The sequence below is a fragment of the Trypanosoma cruzi genome, genomic scaffold (genome assembly GCF_000209065.1).
Source record: "Trypanosoma cruzi strain CL Brener 1047053516885 genomic scaffold, whole genome shotgun sequence".
NCBI lineage: Eukaryota > Euglenozoa > Kinetoplastea > Trypanosomatida > Trypanosomatidae > Trypanosoma > Trypanosoma cruzi.
Window position 1 is genome coordinate 136,613 of NW_001849467.1, and position 8,533 is coordinate 145,145.

The 8,533-nt window shown below is 52.5% G+C and overlaps 5 protein-coding genes across 5 annotated transcripts, besides 5 other annotated features; all 5 read left to right on the forward strand.

The window, feature by feature from the left end:
• Tc00.1047053506205.10 (hypothetical protein, conserved) lies at positions 1 to 2,067 on the forward strand (the record flags this gene model as incomplete). The annotated part of the gene is made up of 1 exon (XM_800509.1): positions 1 to 2,067. A coding segment is annotated over one exon (2,067 nt), but the record flags the coding sequence as incomplete, so codon positions are not given.
• Positions 1 to 8,533: a sequence feature (heterozygous, Esmeraldo-like haplotype).
• Positions 2,282 to 2,307: a sequence feature (AT_rich).
• Positions 2,466 to 2,499: a microsatellite.
• On the forward strand, positions 2,635 to 3,339 carry Tc00.1047053506205.20 (uncharacterized protein; the record flags this gene model as incomplete). The annotated part of the gene is made up of 1 exon (XM_800510.1): positions 2,635 to 3,339. One exon carries the CDS (start codon positions 2,635 to 2,637, stop codon positions 3,337 to 3,339), a length of 705 nt encoding a protein of 234 aa, XP_805603.1.
• Positions 3,467 to 3,503: a microsatellite.
• Tc00.1047053506205.30 (hypothetical protein, conserved) lies at positions 4,697 to 5,872 on the forward strand (the record flags this gene model as incomplete). Its single annotated transcript, XM_800511.1, has 1 exon — positions 4,697 to 5,872. One exon carries the CDS (start codon positions 4,697 to 4,699, stop codon positions 5,870 to 5,872), a length of 1,176 nt encoding a protein of 391 aa, XP_805604.1.
• On the forward strand, positions 6,172 to 7,506 carry Tc00.1047053506205.40 (protein kinase, putative; the record flags this gene model as incomplete). The annotated part of the gene is made up of 1 exon (XM_800512.1): positions 6,172 to 7,506. One exon carries the CDS (start codon positions 6,172 to 6,174, stop codon positions 7,504 to 7,506), a length of 1,335 nt encoding a protein of 444 aa, XP_805605.1.
• Positions 7,912 to 7,955: a microsatellite.
• Positions 8,308 to 8,533, forward strand: Tc00.1047053506205.49 (hypothetical protein, conserved; the record flags this gene model as incomplete). Its single annotated transcript, XM_800513.1, has 1 exon — positions 8,308 to 8,533. A coding segment is annotated over one exon (226 nt), but the record flags the coding sequence as incomplete, so codon positions are not given.

Below are 8,533 nucleotides of genomic sequence, written 5' to 3' on the forward strand. Positions count from 1 at the left end.
ATGGGAGGGATATGGGCCCGTGTTATGCGACAGGAATTGCTGTTGGCCGTCAGCATCGACATGGAAATGATGGAAGGCATTTTGTTGCGTCCCCAGTCCCTTCGTTGGGTTCTCGAAGCAAACGGCATGACGCCAGACGCTGCGAGGGACGTTGTGTTTCCCACGTCTTCGGTCGCCAGAAACGTCAAGATTTTGTTGGACACCTTGGAAACGTTAAAGAAGCAGTCTGCAAGCAATCCGTACGGGTCTGGTGAGAGCGACGTGAAGGATCCTCCTCTTCCTCACGTCCCACTTCTTATGTCGAACGGTGATGAGGTCAGACCTGCACCGACGCTCATTGGCCGCTACGGAGATGAGGCAAAATTGCAGGAGGCAGCCGTTAGGAAACTTGTTGAGGAGGGCATCTTTTGTGAGGTGACATTTTTCTCCATGGGCGTGGAGGAGCTGCTGCGGCGGCGATTGCCGGCCACGGGATTAATGCAGCGGACGAATTACAAGGTGCACTGGGGCTGTTTACGCCTCGTTCACCCGCCCAAAGACACCTCGTCCTACAGTTTGGAGCTCTTCCAGCGAACGTACAGTGGAAGTGATAAAGTGCGGGATCGAAGAGTCATCTCCATCCCGCTGGGTGAACCCCAACTGCGTATCAAATTGCATGTCATCGAGGCGGAGGGTATTGTTCACACATCGCCGTGGGACGACGGGTCCGTCGCTACGGAGGCCGCTCTCCCACTGATTGCACTGGAGCTGCAAGGTGTACACCCTGTCACCAACACTGGCGCGCAGCAATACCAAGAGAGGGAAAAAGACGCAAAATCGAGGGGACACACGCACTACATTGCTCCATGTGCCACTGACACGGGTGGTGCACACAACGGCAACGGACTCCTGGCTAATGGGGCTGAAAGCAGTTCCGCACGTGAATTTTTGCTTTCCAAGCGCTTGGATTGTGGCGGGGAGTTATTGCTTCCCTCCGGTTGTATGGCTGCGTGCGAAGAGGGCAGCGGGTTTTTCCTGTTTCATTTCCCAGAACGGATTGTCGCGAGAAAAACCCGCACAGAGGCGGTTGAATGCATTGTGGCCGCTCTTTCAGGCCTGACGCTGCCGTTTTTCTCAAGCGCGTCACGGTGCCCCTCGTCAGGCAGCATGAACGCAGATACGTCGATTGGTGACATAAGTGTGGTGACGTATCAACACGTGCCGTATCTTCTGCTTAGCAGTAACGGTGGTCCGCTGCGTGGTGGCGATGCAAAGGGTTTGCCAGTGCTTCGCAGAGTTGGGGTGCAGTCGCTCGGTTATTTTAGCGCCACTCAAATTTGCTTCTACTTTCAAAAAGAGGATAGTAGAAGGATGAGTGCGGACGGCGACGCGTTGTCGCGTTTCCCGCGTTCTCCACTTGGTCGTGTTGCCATGCCACTTTCCACCGCTTGCGCCATGTTGAGTCGCCTTGGCGCGTTGACCCCATTTTCCGGTAGTGGTGTTGGCAGCAGCAGCAATGGTCATGCTCATATCGGCAGCAACAATGCAGGGGCTGTGCAGAGTGTGGACGAGACGGAGTCCATGATGTGGCGCATGCAGCAACTGTATGCGTTTCGTAGGAAGACTTGTGCGAGGGTGCGGCAGCAGATATTTGACGCGGAGGACATTAAGGCGGAAATTCTCTACAGTTATTCCGATAGTGAATTCATGCGCGGTTCATATATTAAGGATGTTCTGAAGGAAGCTCGGGAGTTGATTGACTTGCAGCAGCCCCAAACCAGCGCTGCTCTCGCCCTGCGTGGAATGATTCGTGCAACACCTGGCGTATGTCGTGAATTGTGTGGGGCCGTCGTTCCGTGGACTCTTTGGCATTGGGCACACCGGTGGAAAGCGTTGCAGTTGACCCACAGCCACCAGCGGGCTTTGGCAGACGCGTATGACATGGAGGATGACGAGGACAGCATGGACGGCTCAGAGGGCGGTGGCCGTCTCTCCATGATGGCCTCGTCTGGCACCACAAGGGACGACGGTGGGCAGGCATTCATTGTCTTCGAGGAGTTGCCATGCTTCCTGGCGTGCATGGAATAGACGGGGATGATGCGCACAGGCAGTACACAAAGTACACACACGCAAAAAAGCAACGACAAAAGATACAAGTTTCATGTTTGTTTACATATATATGTGTGCGTGTGCCTGTTGCGTGCGAGCGAGTGCAATACTCTACCTGCAGCGTTTGGGCACAATGTATCATTTCCAAAATTTTTTCTTTTTTTTCATCCGCGGGTGTTTTTTTTGCCTGTCGTAAAAAAAAAAAAAAAAAATTATTTACTGCGCTTCCTTCTTTTTTTCTTTCAACCGCTACCAGTTTGCATGCTCACTCCAGTGGCACGGATGACTTTGGGGCGTATATGATGCACACACCGGCCAGACAGACATGCCGGGAAGAGAGAAGGGGAAGGAAGAACGAAAGAGGGAGGGGGAAAAGAATATATATATATATTTATGTGTATATGTGTGTGTGCTTGGCTTTTTTGTTTACTTCTTGTGCTTCTCGCTTTCTTTGCTGCCACTCTGCACGGCTTGTTGAGACCCGACCTGCCCCGTGCCTGCAGAGAAAGACAGTGAAGGAAAAATTTTAAAAAGGGAAAGTGACACATGGACTCTGACGAAGACCTCCAACTTCCTCCACCGAAGACTCCCATCAACCTGGACGACTCGGATGATGACTTGCCGCCCCCCGCAGCGTTGGCGGTGAAGGGGCCACCGCCTGTAAAACCGGCAGGGCCGGCGCTAACGTCACCGAAGAACAAACCCGCCGCTCTCAATAAAAATGGCGTCTCGAGTCCTCTGATGGGGTCACCACTCACCAACACCGCGGTGCAGAGGGGCGCGCAATATGTGGACCCGCAGCAGCAACAATTGCCATTCACCAGCGAAACAAGGGCGAGAGTGAATCCTGCCAAGGTGTACAAGGAGGGCTTCCTGTTTAAGCAACAGCCCAGCTGGCCCTACAGCAACCAGAAGCGGTACTGTGTAATCAAAAACTGTAGGCTGTACTACTTTGACTCCCAGGAGAGCATGAAGGAGGGAAAACCGCAGGGTGTGATTGATCTCACTAGCGCTAAGCTTGTTGACCCCGGGAACGAAGCCAAGCTGCCGTCCAGCTTCGGCATTCACGTGGCGAGCGATCGGCAGGCGGAGGGGGGCGGCAGCGTCAAGAAGGAGCGGACATTTACGTTTTCCGTCATGCACGCACACGAATTGGGCGAGTGGAAGGCAGCCATCCAATCTGTTGTTGGCGACCCAGCGGAGGATGAAAAAGTACACTGGTTTGAGAAGATGGTGCAGGGTGTGTACTAACGACGCCAGCAACACCGCCTGCGGGGTAAAAGAAGAAGGAGAAGGGGGGAGCAAACAAATAACTCAAATAACCTCTTTTTTTTTCTTTTCTTCTCGTTTAATCCCACGTGTATATAAGCACACACACAAAAAAAAAAAAAAAAAAAAAAAAAAAAACAAAAAAAGTGCACGTTGTTCTTATCGAAATTATATCAACCACGGTTCAGTAGCGTTATTGCATGACATTAAAAAGAGGAGTATGGGTAGGACCGTGTGGCACTTTTTTTGTCCATTGAATCTCTATAGCCAGGGTGAGACGTATGCTCCTGCTGTATTTTTCTTTTGTTTTTTCCTTTTCAAAAAAAGAAGAGCGACAGTCGAATGTCAATCATATGTCAACAATAATAAAAAAGAGGAATGTGACGAACATATCTTTTCTTTATTTTTCCCCTTTTTTTTCTTAATTGTTGCCGCTAATACTTCTCTCCTGCAGTGGGGCAGATCAACCCTCGTATGTGGCGCACACCACACCACACGGACGCCAGGCAGACACTTCGTCTTCTGACGTTGCCTGTTTAGTTGGCGGGGGTGGCGGCTTAACATGACAGAATCGAACACACTAACACCGAATTGATCAACAATGAGAGCAGCGCGAGGAAAAGGGTTCGAAGAGTGCATAGGAGACCGCGGGAGAGAAATGACTGCAGCTATTCATGCCGTTGCTTTGTGCTCCTGTGGAGGATTCCACCAGCTGTTCGTCCGGATTTGCAGCCTGCGAGTCTCCGCGACGCCTCCTGCAGGACCGTTCAGCGGCAAGAGCCGCCCTCACGTTGTCATCCACGTCGTTGCTGCCCTCCTCGGGGCCTGCGGTGCAACCCCGGCCGCACCGCTCACATGCCCCGGTGCTTGTCCTTTCCTGCGTGGGCAGGGCGGACCGAGGAACTCGAGCGGAAAGAGATGCAGGCGAAGGTTGCCGTGCCCGCTTCTGCGGTTTGAGAAGTCGATGGTCGACGCATTTCCCCTGCCATTCACCCGCAGCCACCCCGCCAATTAGGCCCTATTGGATCTGGCTGCGGTGTGGAGCATAACGTTTTCATGAATTCGGAAGGTGGCCTGCAATGGGGAGTGGCGTTACCCCAACACTATGCTGTATCCAAACGACACTGCGCCGATGACAATTCGCTGAATTTGATATCGGCGTTTATTTTACGACGCCTTCGTTGGAAGGCTTATTTTGCTTTTTACTTTATTATTATTATTTTTTCCCTTACTCCTAGGGTTTGGAAATGGGAATAATAAACGCTTTTCTTTTTTCTCTTCTTTTTTGCATCTTTCTTTCTCTGACCATATCACTAGCACATCCAATAGGCATCCCGTTATGCGGTGCTTCACTCCGCGTTTGAGTGCAGCTGGCAATGGGGTGTGGAGGGGTTTTAGGCAGATGTACGAGGAGTATGCGCTCTGGCGTGATCGCAGGGATGACGAACGGTATGCCGCTGTGTCAGAGGAGGGTGAAGAGGGCATCACTCTCAGCAATCGCCGTATATGCGCAAACCCAAATGCCTGCCCGCGGAGTGTACTGTTGGTCCCTGCAGACTGCATTGTGGAGGCGTTTCGAAGGGAACGACGTGGTGGTGTCACTGCAGATGCTGTGATGTTTGACTTAACGTGCTGCAGGGGAAGTAGAGGGGAGGCGCGTGACAACATTTTGCGCTTTTTGCAGGCGGAAGAAAAGGGCGAAAAACGGGGTGAAGATATAAGTGAAGGACAGTGCTCACATGCCGACGAGCGAGGGCGCTACCTGATTCGTGTTAACTCCCCTGAATTTGATTCTGCAAACGGGTTTCTGGACATGGAGCTTGCCGCCCTGCTAGGTGAACGCATTGAAGGTGTTTTGTTGCCGGCGGTGACGGTGAATACATATTCGCTTGTTGAGGAGTACATTCATCCTAGTCACCATCTTTGGGCCCTCTTTGACACACCGCTCTCTGTTGTACAGGCATCTGAAATCTGCCGTCAGGGGCACTACCGGTACGCTGTCATGGGCTCAAGGCGGCTCGCAGAAGATCTTCATTTGCCAATTGGTGGAGTCACGTACGGTGATACATATAGAGGCGAAAACAATAGTGAGAATGCCACGCCCGCGGCCCTTCTTGGATCGCTTCCGTTGCTGAACAGTAGTCTCCAAGTTTTACTCGCGGCCCGAGCCTTCAACATGAACATTTTGGATGACGCATTTGAGGACGCCTCGGACACGGCTGGATTTTCTCGTGATTTGCACCTCTCTCGTTCGCTTGGCTTTGAAGGCAAGTTAGTCATAAACCCTGCGCAACTTGCTTCATGCCACGCGGCTTTTGCCCCGTCGGCGGAAGAATTGTCGTGGGCGAGGGGAGTGCAGCAGAGAATGGCTCGTCGATACGCCACGGAGGAGTCTGCGGGCAAACTTGAGGCGGCGCAGTGGCGACGTGCCGCATGTCTTCTTGAGCGGCACAGGGAGGCAGAGCTTCAGGGAGCGGCGCCAACTCAACGGGGTGGAGGAGGCGGGGTGGAGTAGAAGAGGAGATATCTTCATGGTGCATGATTCTTTGAGATTATATTTTCTTTTTTTTTTTCTTTCTTGTGATATTTCTCTCGCCTTTCTTTCCTCTGTGCAGGGGTCAACTGGTTCAGCGTATCCTACTTCTTCTCTTCTTTTCTTCTTCTTTGTTGTTACTCTCCGTGTGTTTATGTGAGTGCCCACCCCGTAGTTTTTCCTTACGCGCCTGCCGAGCGTTATTTTTTAGGCCGGCGTTGGCACCCGAGGTCTTTTATTTTTATTGGCGTATCTCGCTGCTCCTTTTTCCTTTTTTCTTCATGTCGGAGAACATTGCTGGAGGCGGCGGGCGGCCGGCAGGGGCGATGGTGTGCGGGCATTGCGGTGCACCTTTCAGCAAAGTAACAGCCAAGTTCTGCTCCAGGTGTGGTACGAAGAAAACATCGTCTGCCGGGCGAAAAAAAGCGACGCCTCACGTTATCGGTGGCATGGCACCAGTAAACAGTGGTCCACAAGCCACTGCGACATTGCGGCCAGGAGATACTAGCAACGACAGGGGCAACGGCGGCAAACACAATGGTTCGGATGTTGATCACAGAACCGACGCATTACCCTCCACTGCATCGACACAGCATCCGTCAGTTTCAACACAGCCCACATTGATGAAGAAAGAAGAGGGCACGCACGAGAGCCTGGACGACGATGGTACAATCCGCGCGACTCCAGAGGAAGAGGAAAAATATATTTCATGGTCCACACTGGGCCCGGAAGGCATCACCCCGGAGATGCTGCAAACGAGTGATGCAGAGGAGCTCGGATCGTGGCGTCGTGGACTTTTGATTGGCCGTGGGACGTATGGTTCTGTCTATTTGGGTTTGCTTGACGATGGCTCCTTTTACGCTGTAAAGTGTGTTGAAATCGGGGGAAAAACGGGTGTGTTCAGCGTTAATGAGCTTGTGTCTCTTTCGCGGGAGATTAACATGATGCGGCGTCTGCATCACAAGAATCTCTGCACCTTTAGGGGTGTGTTTTACGATTCCCCGAACAACGTCGTTTGTATGTTCATGGAGTACATTGGCGGCGGATCATTATCCTCTTTAGTGAAGAAATTCAAGCCACTGCCTCATGCCGTGGTGCGGAGCTGGACCCGACAGCTACTCTCCGGCCTGCTCTACTTGCACACGCAGCGCATTCTCCACCGCGACATCAAGGGCGACAACATCCTTGTCGACACCTCAAGCGATCCCAAGAAGGAGTCTCAAATCAAACTCGTGGACTTTGGTGCTGCTAGACGACTCTCAGATGCCGTGGCGCAGAGTCGGACAGTCATTGGCACCCCGTACTGGATGGCACCGGAGGTGGTAGACGTGACTGGCAGCGGCACCGGGTACAGTTATAAGGCCGATGTGTGGTCCGTTGGCTGTACCGTTGCCGAGATGCTGACGGGGAAGCCACCGTGGCCAGTTCAGGTGAATGCACCAGCGGCGATCATGTTGATTGCGCAAGCGGAGGGCGGACCGACAGAGATCCCGGAGGCGGAGGCAACGCCAGGGTGCTTGGATTTTATGCGTAAGTGCTTTGTGCGTGACCCGGGGCAACGTCCAACGGTGGAGGAACTTATGCAGCATCCATGGATTCTTGGGGAGATGGAGTAGGACGCACCACGTGTGGTTTGATGCTGGCGATCCGTGGCGAGTTTGGTGTTTTGAAGGTTTGCTGTCTCTGGCGTTTCTCCGGTTGGTTTTTCTTCTGTCGCTCTCGCTCTCGCTTTCGCTCATCTTTTCCTGCAGTGTCGTTATATTCCCGGCCTGTTTTCTTCCGCCAGTGCTGCGCTACTCCGTACGCTGGCCTCACGTGCACTTACCTGCTGTTCAGCAGAGGCGGCGGCGGTGGTGAAGCAGCTGGAAAGAGAAGGGAGGACGAGAAGAAAAGAAACAAACAAACAACAACAACAGGAACGGACAAACATAATTGAAGATGAGGGAAACATATAAAGTGCAGTTGGAGTTGGTGGGGTGGTGGCCGCGGTGGAATTCTCGATAGAAAAAAAGACAAGCAAAAGAGAGAGTGAGAGAGAGAGAGAAAGAGAGAGGGAGAGAGAGAGGAAAATTTGACTCCACTCCACACCCACTTTTTATTACTACTTACATATATGTCACATGTATAATGTTTTTTTTTTTCTGCTTCTTCATTCTCTTTTGTGTTCTGTGGTGCGTTAGTTGGGGGTGGGTGGGTGGGTTCAAAAATAAAGTGTCTCTGCCTGTTGTTATTTCCATAATCATTATTTTTGTTTTTTCACTTCTTCTTTTTTTGTTTCCGATGGAGCAACTGCGTCATCAGGCGATACGGATAGGACAGGCAGACGGGAATTTGGACCCTCGCGCCATTCGGCTATTTTTATTTTCTGAGGGGATAAGTGCCGCTGGGCGGTGTGTTGGTGGCGGTGAAGAGGAGGAATGGCGTGGAGGCCGGCACTGCGAGCAGCAGCAGGAGGAGCGACGACGGCGTCATTTAATTCGCCATCGCCGGTTCCACTGCTCGGGCGGGGGGTGGCGGTGCAGCTCTGCCGCCTCACACTCTTCTGCCCACAGCGGTTCACATCGACATCGACGACGGCGACTACGGGTGGCTGGTCCTACGAGCAGGTGGACACAAGGACGGGACGCACGCCCCTTGACACAC